General features: G+C 37.3%; 1 protein-coding gene across 5 annotated transcripts in view; it reads right to left on the bottom strand.

The window, feature by feature from the left end:
- Nucleotides 1-1,543: 1,543 nt before the first annotated feature.
- The window catches only part of Cdon (cell adhesion associated, oncogene regulated), a 97,314-nt gene continuing 73,249 nt past the window's right edge, over nt 1,544-25,608 (bottom strand). For 4 of the 5 annotated variants that reach the window (XM_076846197.1, XM_076846195.1, XM_076846198.1 and 1 more), the window contains 5 exons: nt 24,062-24,283; nt 21,864-22,144; nt 19,069-19,148; nt 6,037-6,311; nt 1,544-5,300 (listed from right to left, as the gene is read on the bottom strand). In XM_076846197.1, the coding sequence (XP_076702312.1) occupies nt 5,137-5,300; nt 6,037-6,311; nt 19,069-19,148; nt 21,864-22,144; nt 24,062-24,283 (1,022 nt within the window). In that variant the 3' untranslated portion in view covers nt 1,544-5,136. Of the gene's footprint in view, nt 5,301-6,036; nt 6,312-11,897; nt 12,089-19,068; nt 19,149-21,863; nt 22,145-24,061; nt 24,284-25,608 lie in introns of those variants that run through there. The other variant, XM_076846199.1, reaches the window with a different exon arrangement.

Raw genomic sequence — 25,608 nt, 5'->3', positions numbered from 1 at the left:
ATCCTCAGCACCATCAAAAACAAAACAAAAAAACCCAAGGTGGTCAAAACACCAACTGCCCTTTCCCCAATGAATACCCAGACTAACCAGTGCAAGGCCCAGCTTGACTTGTCCCTAAGTGACTTGGTTACAAAAAAAGTCCTGGCCCAGCTTGTGGAAGACAGAGGTGGCAGAATAAGAAAGATACACAACTGGAGAAAAGACTAGTTTTTGAAGGTGCCAGGTGTTTGAAGTCAACTGAAAATGGTGATACTGGGAACCAGCTCCGTGCTACAGAAGTGAGCAAGCTGGCTCCTCAGGGGGGTGGTGGGGAAGGCTGTGGATTCAACAATTCCTAAATAAACAACACTCAATGCTCTCACTGGCAGAAAGTTATTTCAATTGCAACTTACTCAGAAAGAGGCTGATTGCTGGGTCCACGTGTGGCTAGCGGGAAGAAGCAGGATCTAGGTGTGTGTCCCTCCATTCAGGTGCAGTTTAGGAGCACCACCGACCCTGCAGTGGTTCGATTCCAGGAGTCGGGGCCAGCACAGCACAGAGTGGAGGTGTTCCAGGAACAGCGTCCAGCCACCAGACCTGGGGGAGCTGGCTGGCGGAGAACAGGGGCTGTTCCAAAGTCACACTCTGTAGCTGCCAGCATGACTCACTGGCTCCACGTGTGTGTGTGTGTGTGTGTGTGTGTGTGTGTGTGTGAATGTGTGAGAGCGAGAGAGAGCGAGAGCGAGAGCGAGAGAGAGAGAGAGAGAGAGAGAGAGAGAGAGAGAGAGAGAAATCTGGGTGGAACACAAACGAATGCGGAACACAAACGAATGCTTGTTCAACAGACTAGAGGAGTCAGGACTTAGAGCTGCCTCCACAGGGGACTCAGCAGAGAGCCAAGGGCCGATCTGCCAGCAGTAAGGGAAGTAAGTGGTGCCTGACAGGAGACAGAGAACTGGGAGAAACTTAAGCAGCTTCTTTGGTTCTCACAGATTCAGACTTCATTAGAAAAGGGTTTCACTTTCCCTCAAAGCTCTCAGGACTAGGGCTAAGATTTAAAGAGCAGTTATTTAAGTATGAGGAATAAAATACAAAAGGGCCACACCCAATACAAATGATTTTCTTGGCTTTCCGGTCAGGGGAGCCTAGAAACTTTTTGCTTTAGGTCAGTCTCTTCTTTTGAGGAGACCAATTTCTACCCTGGAGTTGACACTTCTAGACATGGCCCTGGGTAATGGTAAAAAGTTAAGATGTGAGGGGGACCTCCTCACAATCTCCCCACTTCTCTCACCCTTCTGTTACCCTGTTGGGGGGGCTCCCCCAGTCTCTTCACAGCCCCCTAGCTAAGCCTCCTCATCTAATAATTGCCCAGGATCTTACTCTTCAAGGCCTTGATCTCTGCAGTCAGGATAAAGGGATAACTTACTGAGCTCTTGGGTGTACATAGGATTTTCAGCAAAGGACAGAGGTGGAGGTTCCAAAGAATTCCAGACATTACACTCACCCCCAATCACAAACCATAAGGCCACTTTTTACAAACAGGGGGTATCTGAGCTTCCCCATCTTCAAGGGCTACTCTCCATGAAAGCAGCATTCTCTTTTTAATATAAAACCACATCAAACAGATAAAACCTGTCAAAGCTACATCATTTAAAATATGTACAATTTCAAACAATATTACAACTTTAGGGAAAAATAAAAACATACTTTTCAATATGATACAAAACATGCATCTCAGAGTCATTGTTTTAAAAAAATAGAGCAACACAGGTGAAGTTCAATTATAAACATTAATTTCTTGGCAGTATTACAGCTGGAATGATGTGACATGGTCAACCCAGTATGGATGCTTTGGTCTTTAGAGACCTATTTTATAAAAGCAAAACCCAGCAAGAAATACTTTCTGAAAAGACAGCTTCAAAAGGTTTTGAACATTGCAATTTAACTTGCACCCTGTATGGCAGGTGCCATCAGACCATCAGTGCATAACTGAAAGAAGAAAATCAAAGGGAGATGGTGGAATGGCGTAACAGGAACAGGGGAACAAAGAATCAGAGTTCAAGGACTAGGACTAGGAGGAACCTGAAGAGGCCTCATCAATTTCATGATCATTGAGCAGAGTGAAGATCAAGGTCTTGGTCAGGGGTTGGGAATGAAGGGCATCCAGGGGAGGACTGTGGTCTGCTAGAGACAGTAACAAGCACAGAGCTCTGCCAAGGCCGGAGGGGGTGGGGGTGGGGAGGGGGTAGGGTGGGGTAGAGAGGGGGGGAGGGGAGCAGGGGTGGGGGTCTTCTGCAGCTGCAGAGACAGAGCCTCTGAGGAATTACACAGCAGGGGCAGACCGACAGCACAAGTTACTGGGCAAGTTCTATAGGAGTGAACCCTAGTGCTTCTGGAAAGCAGTATGGAAAAAACAGAAGCATACACGATGACCACAGATACACTGGGTTCCAACTCAGCTCTTTATGTGACCTTGGAATTTTCATACCAACTTGGTAGATTTGTTGTGAGGGTAGAGTGAGATAATAGTAACTAGCAGTGAGCTCAGAACTTGGGACACAGGAGTTCCTTAACAAATGTGAGTATTGCCCCCCACAATGTCCTATGTCCTTTTATTTCCTGGGGAAGTACCATTAATTAGGATTGTTTCTGATGACCCTGCAGGGCATGAAAGTTCAGAGCAACTCACGTTTAGGGAGAACTCATAACTCCTAAACATAAAGGCAATTATATATATATCTATATATATCTCTATATTTATATTCATATTTATATATCTCAATATATAAAGGCATTTTTATAAATAAAATACAATAAAATGAATAACACTTAAAACAGCGTTACTAATCATATAAATAAAGCAGTCCAGAATGAGATTGCCCGAAAGGTAAAGTTATTTTCTCTTCCTCGTGGACAAGTCTCATATTCAAACTCAATCTTTAGAAGCAGTTTCTGACCTAAAGCTTATGCTAATACACCTGTTTCAGGAATCAAAATGACTGCCAGGGACACCTACTCCCTAGTTTCCTTAAACTTCTTCTGTTTAATTTAGTTGATTCACACTGGGTATTCTATGTTCTATGTACTAGGACTTTGTCCTTTGCTAGTCAGAGAAGTAAGGGCTGCAGCTATCCCCCTCCAAAGCTAATTGCATCTAAGCAACACAACGAATTAATCTGGTACACTACAGGCATGAACATTGGGATGTAGAACTTGCTTTTCTTATAGTTCTAATATCCAGCTATGGCACTATATTTCCTATAATCTACTGGAAGTAACTCTAGCTTAGTGACCCAGCTGAAACAGAACATTTTCACTAACAGTTCTATTTATAAAATATATAAACATATGTAAGGAAAAACTGATGCATTTACATACAGTTGATTAATATAGTATTCTATTATTCTATTCCACTGCAATTTCTGAGAAACTAGTTTTTTTTTAAAAAAAAAAAACAACTTATGCTGTAACTGCTCGATCTTATATAAGAAGAATGATTGTTTCTTCCCCCAAAAGGATGCACAATCCAAAAAAGAGCAGTGACTTCATGAAAACCTGACTCAAGATATGAAATACATTTATAGTGTTTGATTTTTTTGTTTTTGTTTTTCTTTACCTAACACTGAGAAAGAAGACTTCCAAAAGGCAGTTGTAATGTCCTTGTCACTCAGAGGCAGCAGCAACTTATGATGCATAAGCTCTGTTTATCAAAGCTTTAGGTGCCTGTTTACAATGCATTCTGAAAAAAAAAAAAAAATCAGGAAACTAAAACAAACTTTTTTCCTCAAAATTAAGTCTTTTCTGACACTCTGCTATAGTTTGGATCTTGAGTGTGCCCCAGGAGTCCAAGTGTTAAAAGCTTGGTCCCCAGGGTGGCACCATAGGGAGGTTTGGAACCTTTAATAGGTGGGGTGAGGTCTTTAGGTCACTGGGGTGTGCCCTTAAATAGAACTGTGAGATCCCAGCCCTTTCCTCTTTCTCCCATTGCTCCCTGGTTTGTGATGGAAGTGGTTTTTGCTCCACCACACATCCCCTCCACGATATGCTGTCTTGGTACAGGCATAAACCAATAGGGCTATTCAATCATGGATTGGAATCTCTAAAACCAGAAACCAAAATAAATCTTATTTCTTTATACATAAATCACCTCAGGTATTTTGTTACAGTGATGAAAAACCGACTTACACACTCGCACTCATGTGTTCCAACTGCTTTCCATATACGAAGTGAGAAAATGACTATTGTCAAGTAGTATGGCACCATGAGCATATACCTATAAAACAGGATGAAGAGCTTCTGCCAAGAGAGGTCACTGTAGGCCTCCCTTTTCTTTCTTTTTAAAATGAGTATCTTTCTCTTCAAGCCACTGCTTTACAGTTGTCTTTTTTGTTGTTGTTGTTCCTACTCTTAGAAATAGTTGAAAAAGAGCCATGTGACGATCATTTTATAAACTAATGTAATTTTAAAGCAGTGGGATATTAAGGCATTAATTTCTCTCCAGCCATACTTGTCCTCCCACATCCTGCAATAATACAATTAGACCTCACACTCTCTCATGTCCACAACACTGGCTATGATTGGTGCTTAGAAGACTGAACATTGTTTGATGACCATGGGCAGACAGAAGGTAAATAAGCAGTTTATGGAAGGCACTCTTGTAAAACTTTATCAGCCAGATCTGCTATTATAAACATTAGGTTGCAAGTGTGGTTGATTTCGAAATGTTCTCAGGTCTGTTAACATAATATTGAATGACAGTTTTTCATCTGAAAATGTGAAGGGGGCCAACTTCAAATGGCCTGTGCAACTCCCTCCTAGCTGAAAGCCAACAGACTGTACCCACAGCTTAAGGAGTTCTTGGTGTCACTGAGGGTTTTAGAAAACACAGAGTGATCCCTCTACTCTCCAGATGATTGAAAACTATGTAAAAGGCCATTTCCTACTGAGGGGGAAGGAAGGAATAGGGAAAGGCATTTTTCAGGCATAAATAATATAAAAGGACACACATTTTAAGATACATTCATATGACATTACTACAAAAAAATAAATAATGATTTTCTGTGATTTGAATTAATGTCCTTCACACAGGTCATTCCCAGGCCTGTTCTGTGCAGTTACTGGCTTGAGGTGGGAACCTGGCTATGTATTTGCACATCCTCAGGTTTCCTGGGGTTGCTGAAGGACCCCTGATGAGCTCTCTGACGAAATGCCAGGAGGAGACCACGTAGTCTTCTCAGTACAGTCCTCTGAAACAGGTGGCAAAATCAGAGGTTTCCAACTTAAAATTTTGTTTTCTGTTTCTGAATGGCCACAGCTCTCTCCTGAAAAGAGAAAGGTTTGGGAATTTTATGAAATGATAAAAGCTGATTTTTCACATAGCAATCTAAAAATATTACTTCGAGTAATAAAAAAATAATAATAATGAGCAAAAATAGAACCAGGTTATGTTTGGTTTGAAGCTGAGAAGACAAAGACTTAAAAGGTTTAAAATAGTTGGGCACAGTGGCATATACCTGAAATCCCAGAGATGTGGGGGGCTAAGGCAGGAGAATTGTCAGTTTGAGACCAACCTCAACAACTTAGCAAGACTCTGGCTCCAAATAAAAAATAAAAAGGTTTGGGGTCAAAGCTCATTGTAGAGGGCTGCTGGGCTCAATCACCAGTATCCCACCTCCCACCCCTCAGACAAAAAGTTTAAAACATAATTGAGCTCTTATAAACAGTTATACAATTCATTGGGGATTAGAATAAACCCCTTAAAAGTTCTAAAAGTTCCATGTTTACAAATGCATTCTTCCTACAAAGCTTCTGCTCAATCCAAGCCTATTTGGATATATTTTTCAGAATGTAATGGGATTAACCACCTGAGATAAAATATATGAGTAATAATAGAATTTTAAAGAATCCTTTATCTGTCCTATCTTTTCCTGAACTACACAACACCCTTGCTCAGTCTCTTAAGAAATACGTGAGTAACCAGAGAAAACTCTCCTTGATAGAGTTCTCAGCTAACTAAAGACCATCTAGAAATCTAAGGTTTAAACCAGCTCCCTGTACCTCTGTTAAACTCTGTTGTGTCTTCTGTAGATTCAGAATTGATGCCATTTATATTGTCCTGACAGCAGATATGCTGGGTAGGTAGGGGTGCCAGCCTGTCCTTGATGCTCTCCTCAGGTAACTGGCCACAGTCAGGGACTGTGGAAGCCAGGCACACAGGCATCTTCATGGCATTGAGGGGCTTCATTTCCAAACCATCCTGAGGATAAGGTGCTATCACTGGGATCAAGGGAAGGGTGCTGTTGCTAAAAGTGCTGTTGGTTTTGGTGAAACACCTGTAGAGTTTAAAACAAGAGAAACAGAACTGTGTCTAGAGGGGTCAATAATTACAATGGGCTTCTTTCAAAGTATCATTTGGCATTTTGAATTCAGATTCTTAAGAAAAGTTGATGTCTAAAAAGAACTGATTTGCTATGCGTTGAAATATCAAAAACATGGAAATTACAATTATAGTGGAATACAACAGGAAAACACATCAAACCACCTCAGAACGCGGAACCTGAAATGATGACTTGTCATACATCCTTCCTTTGTTTTAGTCCAATGCCAGAAGTTAGCTCCTCTTTCATTCTCACTGGTTCCCAAATATAGTCACACAGAAAGAAAAGGCCATCAGCTACTGGAAGGAATGAGGAAGAAAAAAGGAAGCACAGGAGAGAAAGCTAAGAAAGTTATGGTCACATGAGAGAAATGGCCTACGAACGTCAACAAAAACACAACACTTTGAAAACACGCATTCTCTTTCATTCTCAGAGGAAACACTAAAATAATTAGCCATTCAAAATTCAAGAGTTTTTTATTTTTCATTACAGAAATAACTGCTAGAACATTTCACTTTAGTTCCACTCCACTTTTATTTCCTGCCTTCAACTAAGATGTGTGCCTTGATTTTTTTCTTTCTGTTTTTGCAAACTGGATATTTTCTATTGATTTATCTTCTAATTTGCTGACTCTTCTGTTGTCTCCAATATGCTGGTAAGATCATCAAGTAAATTTTCCATTTCAGTTATTATACTCTTCGGCTCTGGAATTCCACTTGGATTCTTTTTTCAGTCTCTTTCTCAGCTGAAATTCCCCTTATGTTCATCTACTGTGTATATTTTCCTTTAAGTCGTGGAACATAATTATAATTGCTGCTTAAAATCATTGTTGGCTAACTGTGACATTTGGGTCATCTTAGGGATCTGCTGCTTCTTCTTTATTTTATTTTATTTTTTTAAGTTTTCGGCGGACACAACATCTTTGTTTGTATATGGTGCTGAGGATCGAACCCGGGCCGCACTCTTGCCAGGCGTGCACGCTACCGCTTGAGCCACATCCCCAGCCCTGCTTCTTCTTCTTCTTTTTTTTGGTACTGGGGATGAACTCAAGGGCACTTAACCACTGAGCCACATCCCCAGTACTCCTTCGTCTTTTCTTAATTTTATATTTTCAGACAGGATCTCACTTGGTTGCTAAGGCTGGTCTTGGACTTGCAATCCTCCTGCCTCAGCCTCCTGAGTTGCTGGGATTATAGGTGTGCTATAGTGCCCCACTCAGGGTTTGTTTCTATTGATCTTTTTTATCCCCCTTAAGTATCACATTTTCCTGGTTTTGGATATGGAGAGTAATTTTTTTCTCTTTAACTGGATTTTCCAATTTTCTAATTGTTCTGTTGCTGTTGAAGTCAGTCTTCTGACACCTTTTTCTTAAACACTTGCCTCAAGACTAGAGAATGCTTTTAGGCAAAACCCCATAAATCTCACACTATCTCTCAAAGGTAGATTCTTGTTTAGTTTCTGCCTACTCTGGTCATGCTCTTAATATTGTCAAATTGTTAATAAAAAACTTGAAAGTACTAAAATCCATCTATCATTATTGTCTGTTGATGTTCAAGCTATTTCACTATAACTGGGAACTGGAGGCTCACAAATACATTTTTTAATTCTAAAATAGAGAGTAAGAAATATTTAAGATGACTTTGCACTGGGCCTTACACATGAGGAAACATAAAGCTGAACCAGCTATATGCGGGAGCTAGGTAATGTTAGATAATAAAGATAAGAATTCTTTATTTCCACCTTTTAAATATAAAATGGTATGTTTTTGATGCATAGGAAAATCAGTAAAAGGAAGCCCATGCATGAGTGGGCTAGCACTCTGTTGGCTCAAATTATTGGAAACACCAAATGCTAAGAATGATATAAGCCTGAAAAAGAATAAGATATCTGTCAGTAAACCAAATTCTTAATTCAAGATAATTGCTATTTTAATTTCAAATTAAATAAATATACTCACAATACAGTTAATGGAATTCTGATACCAATCATCTGGAATGAAGACAAAGTATGTCAGGTTCATTTGTAGAGAATAATTTGAGTACATGATCAAATAATTTAACTTTTAATAATATAGAAAAAAAGTATATGCTTGCTTTGAAAATGAACTAAGTCTTTCCATGCATGTCTTAAGCTAATGAAGAGTTAAGGGAACAATGGCATAGAAGGAAGTTCACTGAAGTCAGAATTGGAACACTGGGCTAGAAAAGCATGACTCTGGAAGAGGATGGCATGCCTTATTTATTCTCCTGAGGACTGTATTCAACTGTGATCTTTAAAGTGTTCATGTTTTCAGTGTCTTTTCTTCCTATACTTTGTTGTTAGTCCTTCTCTCTGAGTACTCTAGGAACACAGAAACTCCCCATGGATTCAATGCATGGAATCCACGGACTTTAAGTAGGATAAAATATGGGGTTTAGGTCAAGGGGGGAAAGAAAAATCTTTCTGGATTCAAATTACTACTAATGAGAATTTAATGAGTATTATGGTTGATATATAAATAACCTTATCTAGGAAAACACTTTATTCAAACAATACTTGCTGGATACCTTCCAGAGAAGTCAAACACTATGGTAGGCACTGAAATCATAAAGATAAATACAGCAGAGGTCCAGTTCCAGTTCAGCAGAGATGAACAAGCAAACAAATGGTTACAACATAATGCTGTATTATATAGGGAAGTATAAAAGACACTAGGAGCACTTGACTTTGACATGGGTATAGATGTGTGACTGATGAGAACAGGGCAAATGACACATGTCTAGCCAGAGACGTGTACATTCTTCTAGACTATATCAGACTTTACTGTCTCATAATTGAGAAATTTACCTTAGATAGAAATTATGAAATTAGAGAGTAAGGGAGATTCAGACTTCAAAAAACAAAAATATCTCTGGCTAGGGCAATCCATGTGGATACTATGATTTTTTTAGAAATAATTCTTAAAAATTAAATTCCTCACTTGTGGTTATAACTGAGTAGTTTGCATCAGAGAAACTATCCTGCTAAAAACAACTAAAATATTTAAAAAATTTTATTTTAAATCTGTGCAAGACATCAGAGAGCTACCAAAGCAGTTGAGTGGCTGCCATTCTAGAGGGAAGGTAAATGTAAACCTGAGCTTCAGACCAACTTTTCCTATGGGGACATTTGTCATTCAGTTAAGAATAAAACATGGAGATGTCAAGAATAACATGGATGCTAAGAAGCTAAGAAGCTGAACACAGCTTTTGGTTGTTCTGTGAGACCAGAAAGATAAAATTGGAATTCCAAACCTGCCAAGAAGAAAAGCCCCAGTAAATATATCAGGCTTTTAATTGGAACTTTAAAAGGACTGAATCCTAAAAATAACAGTGAAACAGGAATAGACAGAATTTTTACAAAGACTGAAACTTAGTATTAAATCAATTCAATCCCAGACTTGCTTAAAGTGATCTGCCCCTCACCCAAATGCCTGTCAAAAGCAAAAGTGAATCCTTTCTGGTAGAAGAAAACATCTTCCAAAACCTGTACCAGTTTCTATACCTAATGTCCAAAACTAAAACAAAACAAAACTACCAGGCATTTTAGGAGACAGGAACAAGAAAAAAAAAGTGATGCAGATATTGAGTTGGCAAAGACTTTTTTTTTTTAAAAAAATGGATGAATATGTTCAATAAAATAGATGATAAGAATGTTTACACAAAACTAGAATCTTAATCACTTGGAATTTCAGAGACTAAAAAGTTGAATAACTTAAATTTACGAACTCAAAACATGAAAATAAGAGCAAGTTGGGCAGAGATGAACAGAGAATTACCGAATAGAAAGAACGTCATTGAAAAGTCTTCAGACTATGGCACAGAGACACAAAGGGATGGAGAAAAATCTTAAGAGAACTGTGAGGTAGAGTGTATGAAAACTCTGTGTAAGGTTGGAGTCCCTGAAGGAGAGACGAGAGGTAGTGAGATAGAAACTATATTTTGAGACATAAAGGCTGAGAATTTTGTAAAACTGATGAAAGCTCAAGCTATAAATCCAATGCTCTATGAACTCCAAGCAAACTTAACATAAAGAAACACAAATACCAAAAGTTAAAAATGGCTGGAAGCAAAATACAAAGAGAAAATCATGAAGACAGCCAGAAGAAAAAGATATACATTATGTTGAAAGGAAATAATAGCTGAGCAATGATTTTCAACAGAAATGAAAGAAACAACAACAAAAAATAATAACATCTTTTCCCCCACCCCCACCCAGGGGCACTCTCCCTAAGTTGCTAAAGCTGGCCTCAAACTTGTGATCTTCTTGCCTCAGCCTCCTGAGTAGCTGGTCATAACGTCACCTTTAAAAGGCAAAGAGAAGACAGAATTTGTGGAAATGCCTGTAATCCTAATTAGTTGGGAGGCTCAGGCAGGAGGACTATGAGTTGGAGCTCAGCCTAGGCGGACACAACATCTTTGTTTGTATATGGTGCTGAGGATCGAACCGGGCCGCACTCAAAGGGAAAGAAGAAAAGAACTGCCAATCTAGAATTCAATAAACAATTTGTGTGTGTGTGTGTGTGTGTGTGTAATTCTCTCCTCTCCTCTTTACAAGGAAGATGAAGACAAGTTTAGACACCAAAAGCTGGTTCTAACCTACACTAGAAGAAATACAAAACCTATACTGAAAGAAATACTATAGGAAGTTTTTCAAGTTGAAGAAAAATGAGTAGCAACAGAGGAAAGAAAATATTGAAAGGAATAGGTCATAACAAAAAGAAAGTATAGAAATTCTGAATGAATATTGACTGTAAAAAAATAATAACTGTAATGTCTTAGAGGATTTTATGTATTTTTAGAATAAAAACATATGACAAACATAAAAGATTCCCTTGTCTGAGAACTGGTAAAAGTACTAATGTACATTAAACTCTAAAGTCATAATATCTAGCACCAAGCACATAGTAAAGGACAGACAATAGGACCTCAAAAATGTAAGATGTAAAGTTAAGTAAGTAAATAATAAACACTGGAGCACTGGAACATCAGACCTTTTTTATAGCCTTTCTCTCAAGCCAGTGCATAAATTATTAGAGAGCAACAATTAAACTAATCAGTGAAAGTATTTTATGACACCCAGATCCAACAGTAAGATGAGACACGCATATTAACGTGGGATTAAATTGATATACTCACCCCATTTGCTTTTTGTATCACAATATTAGTTATCTCTGTCATTGTTCAATGTTAGTTCTGTTGCTTGTGTGTTTTTTCCTAATATCTGTTAGCTTTGAAGATATCTGACTTAAAACTTCAGTCCCCTGGATGACAAGCAATGACTGTCCTCAGCATCATGAGACTCCTGGGACAGTGAGAAAGAGCGCAGCCAGAAACTTAACGTACTCCTCCAATCAGATGGAGTCAGACACACTAAGTGAGCTTGATGTTTCATTTCTCTGCAAGAATCTGAAGGTAATGCAAAGATGCTAGAAACCTATATTTAAAAGACAAAGAAGTATCAGATCAGAAAGAAAAGCTTTCATTTAAAAGAAGTAAAAGTGAGCTGAGGGGAAAAAAGAAATACTTGCCAGAATCTGAAAAATCAGGGCAGTTCCTACAAACAAAATGTTATAAATTAATAATTTATTTACATGGGTTAACACCAGTGAATTTCATAATGTTTGTTAAAAAAAAAAAAAAACCTGAGGACTTACCAGACAATGAGATGCTTTACATCCTTCTTCTTTTCCTTTTAGTTTCCTTTTTCCTGCTCTTTAATTTAAGGTAAAGTTGTAGGATGAGATTTTTGAATGAAGTCTATGTGCATTCTAACAATATGATTATATAGAAAATTTGTCAAAATAAAGGACAGTGAAGTTATATTAATGTGGCAAGACTGAGGGGTGGGCAAAATGGAAGAGCAAGGGCTAACTACAAGGTATCAGTGGACTGCTATAGGTTTATGTGCCAAGAATAAATGAGCATATTAAATATACATTTAGAAATTATGAAATTTTTGTTTTGTTTGGGTACTGGAGATTGAACCCAGGGACACTTAATAATTGAGCCACATGCCCAGCCCTTTTTTATTTTTTTTAGATAGGGTCTCATTAAGTTGCTTAGGGCCTTGCTAAATTGCTCAGGCTAGCCTCCAACTTGTGATCCTTCTGCCTCAGCCTTCCATGTTATTGGGACTACAGGCATGTACCATCATGCCTGACTGAAATTATAGATACATCACAAGAGAAAAGTACAATTTCTATTACTTATTCTTTATCATCACTTTTCAGGTAAACGAAACAGTACATAATAGCAGTGTTTACTTTTGTTCTTAAGTATGACTCTTAATTACTAAAGTGCAGTGGATAGTAATATCTAACCTGAGTTAAATTTGTAAAGTGGGCATAACCACAAATTTCAGCATGACAAACCATGCTGATTTAAAATTTTCTAGTACATCGAATCTTAACTCATAATCAACAGCAATTAACCACTTAGCTAACCAAATATAAATAATTCCATCCCCTTACTTTTAGTTCAGTTCCAGATGTCTGTGTGTCAACGTAAAAATGGCTTTAACCTGACGGTTACATGTTGATATAAGCATCTAAAATGCAGTCTATGGGGCTGGGATTGTGGCTCAGCAGTAGAGCACTTGCCTATCCCTGGGTTCGATCCTCAGCATCACATAAAAGTAAGTAGATAAAATAGATACTGTGTCCAGTTACAACCAAAACATAAATATTAAAAAGAGAGAGAGAAATAAAAAATAAAACGTAGTCTATAAATTAGGGATATAATCTATATTCTAAATATAAGTAGGTATAGCATGTGACACAGTTCTTCTGCTGATAATGCTTTTATGAAATTTCCTAAAGCAATCAGATGATTCCCAAAAATAATATCTGTATATATGTAAATGAAAGAGACCCAAATCTATAGGTAGTGAAAAAAGAACTGGACACATGTTTGCAAATGTGTAACCTTCAATGAGATATTCTTACAATGCATACTTCACAGCTTATACAATATATAAAGTGCAATTTTACTATCTTTGCTTCTCAAATGGTCTTTCCAAAATGTTATTACTGGCTTAAGTGGAGTGAGGTTTTCACTGAATTGCTTGTAGCTCCATCAAACTATTTTTCTTAATGTTAACCTTAACAATATTGAATAAATGGAATTATAAGCATCTCGCCATATAGAAAAATCTGTGTTGTTCTGTAAGAACTCAGGTGTTCTGGGGCCTTTCAGTTAACTAAGATACTTCTTAACAAATAGAAATGGTTTGATCCTCCAATCTGGAAGATAGGAAAATGGATCTACTGTAGCATCACAAAAATAAATAAGTAAAATATTCCTTAGCTGACAATTTGAACAACACAGCCTAGGAAATAAAGAGATTGGAATAGTGGTATAGAACTGTACTCAGCAGAATAAGGTGCTTTAGTAGTTGACTAAATATTTTAGATATTTCTGTAGACTATACAGAATCTCTGAAGTATTTTCTAGGGAAGTATTCCGTATCTGAATACATAGTTTAGTGTGCTATGAATGATTATGTACAGAGTTACCCTGTTTGGATGATTAAATAAGTTTTGCATTAAGTGTTTCTTGTGATTATCCCTGGAGGGCAAGGACTAACTGTCCATTAATCTCTTGGATGTGTGACACTTATTTTCATGCATGTGCCCTGCAGACTTCTGAAACAGATCCATCTTGGTAGTGGGTTGATGTTCAACTCACCACAGATATTTCCTCTTGCCATGGGGTCTCTGTCATTTTGCCAACCTAGCCTTTATTCTGGGGAGAAATCAGTTACTATGCAACAGAACCCAGATGACATTTCTCTAGGGATGTGACTGCCCTCCATTCTCATTGTTACTCCACTGGATGCTGCAATGACTCTAGCTAGAGTGGGACTTTCCTTTTGGGGATTAATTTATCAGCGACAACCACAATAAATGCTGGGTGACAAAAACAACTACGTGTATTACTGAACATGGCAAGTTGACACACACACATACACAGCTAACAAGTGAAAGACCTTGAAAGATCTGTTGTCTACCTCAAGACAACAGGACCTTAGTCTCTACATTAGAAATGGATATAGATTTGGGAGAGATATAACCTCCTCAAAAGGAAGGCCCTTAAAAAACTAGAACAGAGCTATAATTTTTTTTTCCCCTGAAGAAGTAGATAGATTATTACAGATGAAGGGAAGCTCAATCTTGGGCTTTGTGTATTTTCTTCCTTTGGCCTTAGAGTTAGCTCTGAGTAGCTGAGTGGTTGGAAATGGGAAAGCGCCCAAGTTATAACAAAATTAATTGCTAGAAAAAAGAGTTTAAGTACACTAGACAATAACAAACCAACTAGGCAGATGAAACCCTTGGCCTGAAAGAAATCCTACTATGACTAAATGTTCTCTACATCCTAATTTCACCTGAGTGTATCTGACATATATGAGTGAAAGAGTACTCCTAAATCCAAGAAACATACACAGACCTTTAAAGATCATCATTATGCAAACTCTTGGAGACCATTTGCAATATCAGTGTTTTCTAAAGCACTTTTCCCAATTGTTTTCTTTATTTGACTATCAGCCATGTAGCTTGCACTGGTTTTTTTTTTTTTCCCCCCAGATGAATTATACACATTTTTCCAGGCTGATATTTGCTTGGTTACTTCCTGCCCATTTCCAGTCTCTCTAGGATGCTTAAAGTTAATTTCTCGTTCTTTCCTGATGGGACCTCTCAGTTGGTTCATCTGTAAATTTCATCAGTGTCCTCTCTACTCTCTCTTACAAATTATCAAGACTGATGGCAAATAGGCCTGATTTAATGTTAATTCCTTCCCATTCAACTAGCCAAGCAACTGACAACCACATTTGATTACATATCCAGAACTGTGTTACTGCCTTTTGAATTGAGCAGAGGAGAGGAGAAAAGTAGAAAACTTTTTGATTTTCTTGATTCAAATCTGTTTAACTCTTGAAGTGCCCAGAAAAATTCAAAAGATTTCTCCATAGGTCTTTGATGTAGGGGACTGGCTCCCTGCAAAGCTGTACTGAGTATGCTTCTTTCTAGCTGTGTTCATAGTGAGCTAGTACACACTGCTACATATTATATTACTCTTAAAACCTGAAAGGGATTCAAGTCCAGGAAACAGTGAGGAAAGCAGTCATTTAAAAAATGCCACAAGAGCCCCCAAATCAAAGAAAATCTCCACAGACTGCTACAAGGCATCTTCCCCTCTTTCTGATTCTCAACTTTTCACATCCCTCCTATGATAAAGTCAATGTTTTCTCATTTTATTTGGTTTCTTATTTTTAGGACTACCACCCAGGCAATAACTAATCAAGTCATTCACATTTGAAAACTATGTATTTGGATCTTTGGGTTTTTTTGTAGAATCTCTCTTATACAAAGTCAGACAATGGCCAAGTCTTAAAGATTACAACTGCGTCCATATCACTCATCCTGTCGTCCCCATTTCTTGTATGGAGGCCAGGTCTTCCTTAAAGTGACAGCTAACTGATCCCATCCCTCCAACCAGTGCCCTATCACCAATCATCAGGCCTAAACACTCTCAACAGATTATACCTTTTCTCAGAAAGTTTCACATGAATTAGGACGCTACTAGCTCAGTGTTTCTCAACATTTATCCCATATCTCCTTTCAGTTAATGTGAAAGTCTCATACCCTTTTATACTTTTTAATTTATAAAAAAATAAGAATTTTTTCTATTCCATAAATATAAAATTCAACCATTTTTTTTTCAAACTCTACTAGTCACTATATTCCTAGCTCTGCCTGAGAATCACTACTATCAGACTGTGGGTCTCCGAAGGTAGTACCAAGTTCATGACAGGCACTCAATAAATGTTTAGACTACAAAACCCTGACTTTCAGGATCATCTGTGATATAAACTCAGTCCAATTTTCCTGTTTTATATCCTGCCACTTACTTTCTACTTGCATTTCAACAGCCAGTAACACTTATTCTAGTGGCTCTCAAAGCATGGTGCCAGGACCACCAGCATCAGTATTCCTTGGAAACTCACTAAAAATACAAATTCTCAGGTCCTACCTAAGATTTGCTAACCAGAAACTCTAGAAGTAGAGCCTAGCAATTTGTATACTTAGCAGTGCTTCAAGTGGTTCTAATGTACAGCATGTAATCTATTTATTCTTAAGTAAGCAGTATCCTTCCCACTTCCATGGCTACTTTGCAAATTCCTTCTACATAGAAACAGTTCAGAACCTAGTCCAGTGCCTGGCTAGTGCTCAGTATTTTCTGACTAAGTAGCCAAAAATTCTACAGTGCCATGTATTCTTACTGAAATAATGCTTCTTCTTACATACACACTATTTCAGTCTGCATTATGAAATGCAAACTTATTAGTGAATAACATTGATATTCTAAAAAGGTATATTAAGTTCAATTTTGCACATTTTAGAAGCAAATCATATATCATACACTTCTCTATCTTCAAAATCTATTACAAATTTTGCCATTTTGTTGGATCTTGAGAGGTGATACCTGTTTTCAACTTCAAAGTTGTAAAAGTTAAAAGCATGAAATGTAATGATTTCAATTTCCACAGTTAAAGTTAGTTTCTTTTCTTTTCCTTTTTGGAGGTGGGGGTCAAACCCAGGGCTTTGCAAATGCAAGATAGACACTTTGCCACGGAGCCACATTCCCCTTAAAGTTAGTTTCTTATTGATATTTATCTACTGTCCAATTATTAAGTGTCAAAATCATACAGTGGCTCCTGGGAGTCAGGAAAGACATTTGGCTAGCCTTGGAGGCAACACAGACAAATAAAGACTTGCCTTCAACTACAGGTGCTTGTGCAAGAAGAATATTTAAACCACAGAGAAACAGAAGCTGGTTTTTCCAAGCTGAAGAGAATTTGCATAAGTTCCCAGACAGTAGTAAAATTCACAAACATGAAATGCAGGAAGTCATTAACTTGAAAATTACTAGAAATACAATTCCTCATTGTCTTAAAGGAAATACCCATGCATAATAAAAACTTTAAGATACTACACACACACACACACACACACACACACACTCTCTCACTCTCTCTCTCTCTCTCCCCCCACATATAAATGATCATGAATTCAAGATGGCAGAGGTCACTTAAATCCTTTTAAGGAAATGGGAAATGGAGAGTTTTTGGTGCTAAGATGATACCTCATCATAAAGATATGGTTTTACCAAAGTCTACAATTGGATTATATTGGGGACAATCTTTTATTACTCAGGACAAGCTTTTGTTTTCTTGATAAGAAAACAGCCCCAGAGACATAACTTTCCCCAAGATCACAAGTTTAAGTAAGAGTAAAACCCAGTCCACTCATTTTTAGACCAAAGGTCCTCCTGTTAGCTATTCTAATGTGTAGGGAGAGTCAAGATCTGATGATGGCCACAAGAACCACAAAGGACAACACAGTATATATTTTCACAAAACCATTTGTTATGATGAATCCCTTTGACTACTTACCATCTGGTGTATAAACCAGCTTCGCCAGTTTGTTAGCATGTTTTCCTAACAAATTGTGATAAAGACTCTGACAAGCTCAGAATAATACAGCTTCAGTGTATGAACATTTTCAAAATGAGGGTGATAAAGAATTTAAATACGTAACTCTTGGTATATAAAATAGGCAGATGGCTCTTACTAATAGAAAAACACTATGATGAGTTAAATAAATGATAACAAAAAGTCCCCAAGATTTACTGCTTTTGTTCTGTGACTCTCAAAACACAGGCTAAAACAATGTACTTCTAATTCTACGGTTGACCAGATCATTCAAGTTCTAGTTTCAACACCTTCTAGTGAGAACTCAACCTCATACATGTAAAAAAAAAAAAAAAAAAAAATGCACATCAAATACTTTTTAGATAATGGACTATCCAAACTCCAAATCATATTTGTTATTTTATGTACTAAGTACAATTTTTTAAAAGCAGAATTTTAAAAGCAAGAAGGACTTTAGAGGCCATATAACCCCAAACCATCATTATGTAAACAGAAGGACTAAAATTTCTAATGTAATATTAATACAAGAACTTTGATGTTCCTTTGGAATTAACATATGGAGAAGTAGCATGAATTCTTTCTGATAGTCTACTTGTCAAAATTTAAATACACATTTTACTCTGTGCAATTTTATCTTGTTTGAAATATTATGAATATATATCACTTTTTAAATGAAAAATTAAAACAAAAACATGATTTTGCTATTTAATTATATAAAGATTTGAGGATTTTAAAAAATGTTGAATCATTCAGTAGGAAATTTTTTAGTAATATTACTATGGAAAAAATTACTATATATACAAGGTGTTTTTTCCCTCTATTACATTCAAACATGCTCTCATTTACCCTCATAACATCCTGTACCACAGAGTGGAAAGTAACAAGATAAGAAACAATAAACACTAAAGACAGAGAATGACTCCAATTAAAAATTTTCAAAAACATCAAACATTTTGATAATATTACCACTAGAAACAAAGGCTTTAATATTATTAATATATGCCTAAAGAAACAGGCACAGAAAGATTAAAAGTTATAAAGCAGTGCAAAAACTTAATAGCAGCCTTAAACTTGAGATGGCAAATTCTGAGTTTTCTACCTTATGTTAAATTTCAAGAATTTCCTTTGCTGAAGGAAAAAAATAAATAAAGAACACATATCCCTTACTTACAACAATTTGTGCAAATACATATTAACATACCTATTGTTGTTTCGACAATTCCGACAGTTAATGCACTCCAGAGGGTCAACCTGGGGGACTGCTGTGTACATTCCACCACCCTTGTCAGGAAGGAAGTTCAAGGAAAAAGAAAAGAAGAAAATGCTGAAGGTGCCACAGACTAGTAGCCAAATACTCACAAATACAAAAGCCATGTCAATCATAAATGGATACTTGATATTTTAATGTACTTGCTAAATGATGTTATGCTTGTTATTTATTATTCTCAAATGAGATCTGCACAATATTAAACTGGACTCCAAAAACTTAACTGCTGTGTTTTTCCATATATTTCTGTACTGGAAAAAGGCAAATAAGTGAAGGGAGAAAGTTAGTCACTTCCCTTTAGTGTCTCAAATCTAATGGGCCCAAAATACACTACACATCATAACCTCTTATTCATTTTTCCTTTTCTAGCAGTCATGGAAAAATTATATGAGATGCCAGTTGAAGAAACAGGGTGTGAAGAGTGTTTGAATGATGTCACAAGACAACCCATCTTCATTTTCCTATAATTATTTCGATTAGGCCTGTTCACTTGACTATACTGTTTTAAAACATGTCATATTTTTCCAGATGGAGTAGATTCTCAGCCAGCAATGACCTGGAGGGGAGTATTAATATTTTGATGTTGCTTTTGGCGGAAACTGCCCAGCAATTAAGAAAAATGCCCAGATTAACACATACCTCATTGTACAATGTTCACTTGACATGCACAATGGCAAACGTGAAGTTTGAAAACTCAAACTGGCCTCTTAGAGTCAGAGTCAGAATTCTACTTTCTGATGAAAAACAGCAGAACTGAAATTGATAAGGGTGGGAGAGGCTGTCACACTGCACCCAAACCCAACACAGGCCTTCAAGGTTAGGAAAAGTTCAGGCAATTGTTTTTCCTAGAATACTTTCCATTTCCATTCATCTCATAACAACAGCCAGAATGTAAGCAAACCAAAAGACTGAAAATTTCTTTCAGCAATCCTGATCCAACAAGCAACAGGAATTACTAAGAAAATACTGAGGGAAAGAATATTCCTGCACTATCTTCAGTCTGAGGGCAAACTCAAAAGGTTCAGAAAATGAAGTTTATAACCTTCAGGATAATACATTTATCCAAATCACTAAACATGGTAAAGTTAATTCAATGATATTTATGATCCCTGGCATTTTAAAAAAAAGTCCCTATTTCTTCCTTCCCAGAAGAATAAGACAACTAATGGGTTAAAATTATAGTTGATAACTTCTAAAATTATAACCTAATGGGGCAGCTATTATTTAAATAGCAAGTCATTGTTCAGAAAACCCAAAGCCCCCTGTTCAAACACTAAAACAAATATCAGCCTTATTTTTCCTTCTCATAGAAACAGCATGTGTTATTCAAACTGTAATGCTCTCTTCTCCAGATTTCTTGGACAATGTTAGTAGTTTAGACTAGGAATGGTGACAAAAAAAGTTTAGCTAGTCTGAATATAAGCCATGTCTTTCCCCAGAAAATAATGAAATCGTTATTCTCTTTAGTAATGAGATGCACTAAAGTAAATAGGATTTTTTTTCTACAACATGCAAAATTGGGGTATCATAAAAGCCACAGGTTTCTAGCTTTAAGACACATATATATTATAGATTTGTTCTACAAAGGTAATATCTTAATAAATTCATTAAAAACAAAAAACTCTATATTTGTTCAAATTATAGTCCATCATGGATTATGGCAAACTTATCTTTAATCAGAACAATGAAAAAAATGAAATGAACACTTAATTTGATCAACTAAATAAGTTATCTGTTTGATTAAAATAATGTGGATGCCTATCTAGACAAAGAATATCTCTCTACTACAGAGAATCCCCTTTAGAGGCATAAATCTAAAATATGCTACTTATTCTATTCCTATTTCAAAAATTAAGTTATGTCAGGCAATCTCTGAAATAAGGGAATTTTAAGCTTCCTTGTGACTAAAGGATACTAATATTCTAAAATTCCAAAGCTTACACGTCAGAACAACAAAACACACTAAGTGAAACAAAAGAAATTCTTGATAGGTCAGAAGTCACAATCTCGTGGCCTGGAGACATGTTTTGCATGGTCTGCACAATGCTTTACAAAATCTAGGGCTAAGGGTGTAGCTCAGTGGTAGAGTGCTTGCCTAGCATGCTCAAGGCCCTGAGTTCGATCCCAAGCACCACAATGAAAAAAGAAGAAAAATCGGAATTAGTTTCCAACATATACACATCTCATCATTTCAACTAGATTTATAGATGTTTCAAAGAAACAGAAAAACTAACAAATTGGGTCCTCTGCCCTATGTGACAACAGGCACTCAACTGAAGTTGCTTCTTTAATTCAGTGCCTACTCTAGTTTGCTACTATCTCCTCCACAACCATCTCATTTCCAACTTGCTGAAGTTTCCCCATCTGCCAGAACTCTCAGTATTTGATTTTCAGGCTGCTTTAAATAAAACAAACATAAAGTATCTGGTTTGGTCTATGCCCAGTGGTATTTCCATTTCATCTCAAGAACAACTTCCCATCTGTTCCTTACTGGTATTGAACTTGGAGAATTAAACAATTTAAAAATAGAAACCAACTAACAAATATATCACCTGATGGTAGAAAACTGACAAAGATTACTCTGGATCAAGGGCCTGCTAGTGAAATATACTATTTCCATTCATGTGACCCTATGAGGTTCCTTAAATTGAAAAAAGCCAAGCACCCATTCTTGTACTTTGATACGCTGAGGCACAGAGAGGCTATTATTTATAATTTAAGTCTCTTACATTCAGTAGATGACGAGGATGTTCAAACTCCACCCGTGTCCTGGTTAGAGAGTTCGTGTGCCCAGAGTAAATTCCCCCATTTAGGCTCCCATTCACAATTCCATTGACTCCTTTAGGAACCGTATGGTGGAGGTGAGAGCAGCCATTGCTGAGGCTGCCGTTGCTCAGGAAGCCACCATGGACGTTTCCATTTATTCGGTTTGTTCCAGAGACAGTGGTAAATTCCACCATCTGCCCATTAATATCTGACCCTTGGTAGAGATATCCTGGAGGGTCGTATTCTGTCAAAAAAGAACAACAACAAAAAAAGAATCAGATACTAAAAAGAACAATATCGCTTAGGAAGTTTTATTAGTGAAACCCTTAAGAAACTACAAAATGACTATAAAGTAAAACATTCTAAAAATGTTCCTATAAAGCCTATTTAAAGTTACTACTGTTATTTTTCTTTACAGTGTGGAAGTAGCTAGGAGCTTTGAGTTAATCATGACTCTGTTAATGGGAAGAGAAATTAACCAGAGAGAAATCACTCACAAGAGAATGAGCTGAAACTATCAAAGTATTGGCAACACTAAGCAAAAGTGCTTTAAATTCTCAGATACTTCAAAGAGCTGAAAATGATTGTGTAAAACAGCAACAACTACCTTAGCAAAGACTAATTTTAGATAGGACATTTCAAGTAGCAATAAACAGCACTTTGAAGTAAAAGGGTAGTGGTGTGTATGCATTCACCAACTGTTCATATAACTTCTGGGTCACTGTAAGCCATTTGGAAGTTGTGGGGTACCAAATGCAGAAGGCTATTTGACTTCCTTAGATTAACAGTATTTTTAAAAATTCTGATTTATAGAGGCACGCCTGTCAGTAAGTTTAGAAAAAGTAAATATTCCTTAGACAGTAAAGTATCTGAACTGTACAGTGTTTGCTGTCAGGGTTTTGACAAATTTGTCAAAGGTATTAGAGATATGGAGACTGGCACTCCTCTCCACAGCTTCTCCTATTCCTGTGCTTTCTTGCACAGGTGTGTATTGTCAGTACACCTACTGAACATCTTCTCCACTAGCCCATGACCTTTGAGAGGGCAAAGACCATGTTTATGTTATTTATAACTCCACTGTCCAGCATAGCTCTCCGCACATAGAAGACAGTCAATGAGTATCTTCTGGTGAAATGAGATGACTGAACAACTGTCATGATAATCTTCCATTTTTAATATAGGGTCACAAAGGAAAATGAGTTTAATCAGATTAATCTTGTTCAGAAAACCAAGTTAATTACTTTTCTCTTAATGATTGAACATATACACAAATGAAATGGCATTAAAGTCATTTAGAAAAAAGACTAAATGATCACAGTCCTTTCATGCTGACATGCCACCTCTCCCCCTGCCTATCTCTGGGAAGGCACCATTCAATTAAAAGAGATCTTTTCTTTTTCTTGAGCTAGTAACTAAAAGGTGGCTGTATGAGCAACTTGGGTAAAGGCCAATAGAAGTGCCTACCACTGTTATTGCCTTCTGACTTTTCTTTCATTCCTTATTCTAAAGCCAAAGGGGAAAACAAAAATCTTCCTCCCATCAAAGTCTGAAAATTTCCTCTTGGCTTGATTATCCTGTTTTTTCTGGTAGATAGGAAAGTAGGTTATTAATGAGAACAGTACCACTGCTCAATCTGCAAGCACAGCTATTACCAGACACACTCCTGGGGGGAGGATGCCAGACAATTTGGGTATATCAGGCACAGACAGGACCATGTTATCTCCCCTGGTAAGCATCATTCAGTGACGGTAATTTAGAAAAGTCTCTACTACCTTGCTTTCCCCATCAGGCCATTTCCATCCTACTAACCCGATCCACACCACCATGAAGGTCTTCCGACACAAATTCCAGAGCACAAGCCTACAGTACTCATTCTCTTTGGTGGTCCAACAAAGCCAGAGTTTCCCAGTACCAAGTCAGCTATTTACTTAGAGACCTGCTCAGTTTGGTCCTTGATGTTTATTTCTACTGGGCAATTTAATTTGATGCTCCACTTATTTTGGCTGACAGCTAAGATAAGTTACCTCTTCCAAATGAAGAGGCTCTAACAGGTTTCCTACCATACCAACACACAAAAGTGGTAGGAATCAATATTTACTCTGATAATATTTTTTCTACCCATCTTTAGAAAAACAGAAGGAAATATTTATAAATGACTTACTCTGTATGGCATTCTGTTGGCGACTCTTCCACAGGCACATCGCAATGAAAACCATAAGAATGAGGACCATGACACCAAGCACACAGCCAACAATGAGGTATAACATATCACTGCTTCTGGCAGGGCTGGTTGCAGGCCCAGCATTTCCTCCACTTCCTGAAGAATTTGGAGGAGTACTCAGGTCTTTGACAGGATATTCAGAAGCTCCAGGGACACGTCTCACTAGTTGAAATATGAAAGAAAACATGATGTCAGAGCAAATAGAGAGTCTATGAAATGGTTTACTCTCTGAGGAGGTCTGGTTAGGAAAGCAAGCCAGTCTGTTTACTCTCCTTATGGAGATGATCTGACCAACAATGAATACAAAGAGGGCTCCAGAGCTTAAAAATCAATGTGCCAAAGTTTCCAGATCTTAAATTTTAGAGAAATCATAAGAGCAGAAAAATACACACTTGGTCTAACCCAAATTGCTATATGATTATCTGTTTAATTATACTTGTACAAGACTTCCAAAGAGCTGAAATAAAAGTACTTCAGCTTAAAGATGGAACACAAACTCCTTTCTACCTGATATACTTTGTGCTGAATGAGACTCAGAATTATATATTTTATACTTTTATCATGTGTTTAAAAATAACTAACAATATTAGAAAATATGACTTGGAACTATTAGAACTACTAAATCTAATTCCAAAAACTTGACACATAATATTAAACATCCTCAAAACAGATTTTGGGGCCCACACAAATGCAGTACTTTTACCTAACTCATTAGTATTCTGAGTAACAGTGATAACAAAAGCTAACAACAGGTGGGACTAAACCTGATCTCTCCATTTCCAAATCATGTGTTCTTAATGCTCTAAATGACAGAAAAGCAGTGGAGCATAGGGTTTGACAGCCTGGCTCTGAAACCACACCACTGAGGTTCACATCTTGGCTCCACCATCTGTCACTAGCTGAAGGAATGTACCTCTATGATCCCAGTTTCTGCAACTGGGAAAAACAATGATAAAAGCTCTATCATAAGGTTGTAGAAAGAGTACTATGGTCTGAATGTCGCCTCCAAAACCCATGTTGAAATTTAGTTGCCACTGTGGAGTATTAAGAGGTAGGGCCTTGCCAGGCATGGTAGGGCACACCTGTAATCCCAGTGGCTCAGGAGGCCGAGGCAGGAGTATTCCAAGTTCAAAGCCAGTCTCAGCAACTTAGTGAAACCCTGTCTCAAAATAAAAAAATACAAGGGGCTGGGGCTGAGTGGAAGCGTGCTTGCCCGACATGTGTGAGGCACATTTGATGCTCCACTTATTTTGGCTGACAGCTAAGAGTTGAGTCTCAGCACCACATAAAAATGAGTAAAGTAAAGGTCTGTCAACAACTGAGAAAATGTTTGAAAATAAAAAAATTAAGAAAGAAAGAAAAAATATAAAGGCCTGGGTATGTGGCTCAATGGTTGAGTGTCCCTGGGTTCACTCCAATCTCTGGTATAAACAAAAGGAGGTAAGGTCTTTAAAGGATACTTAGGTCAGGAGGGCTCAGCCCTCATT

The sequence above is a fragment of the Callospermophilus lateralis genome, chromosome 2 (assembly GCF_048772815.1).
Source record: "Callospermophilus lateralis isolate mCalLat2 chromosome 2, mCalLat2.hap1, whole genome shotgun sequence".
NCBI classification, from domain to species: domain Eukaryota; kingdom Metazoa; phylum Chordata; class Mammalia; order Rodentia; family Sciuridae; genus Callospermophilus; species Callospermophilus lateralis.
Note: the sequence above shows the minus strand (reverse complement) of the source record. Positions and strands in the feature narration are given on the sequence as shown.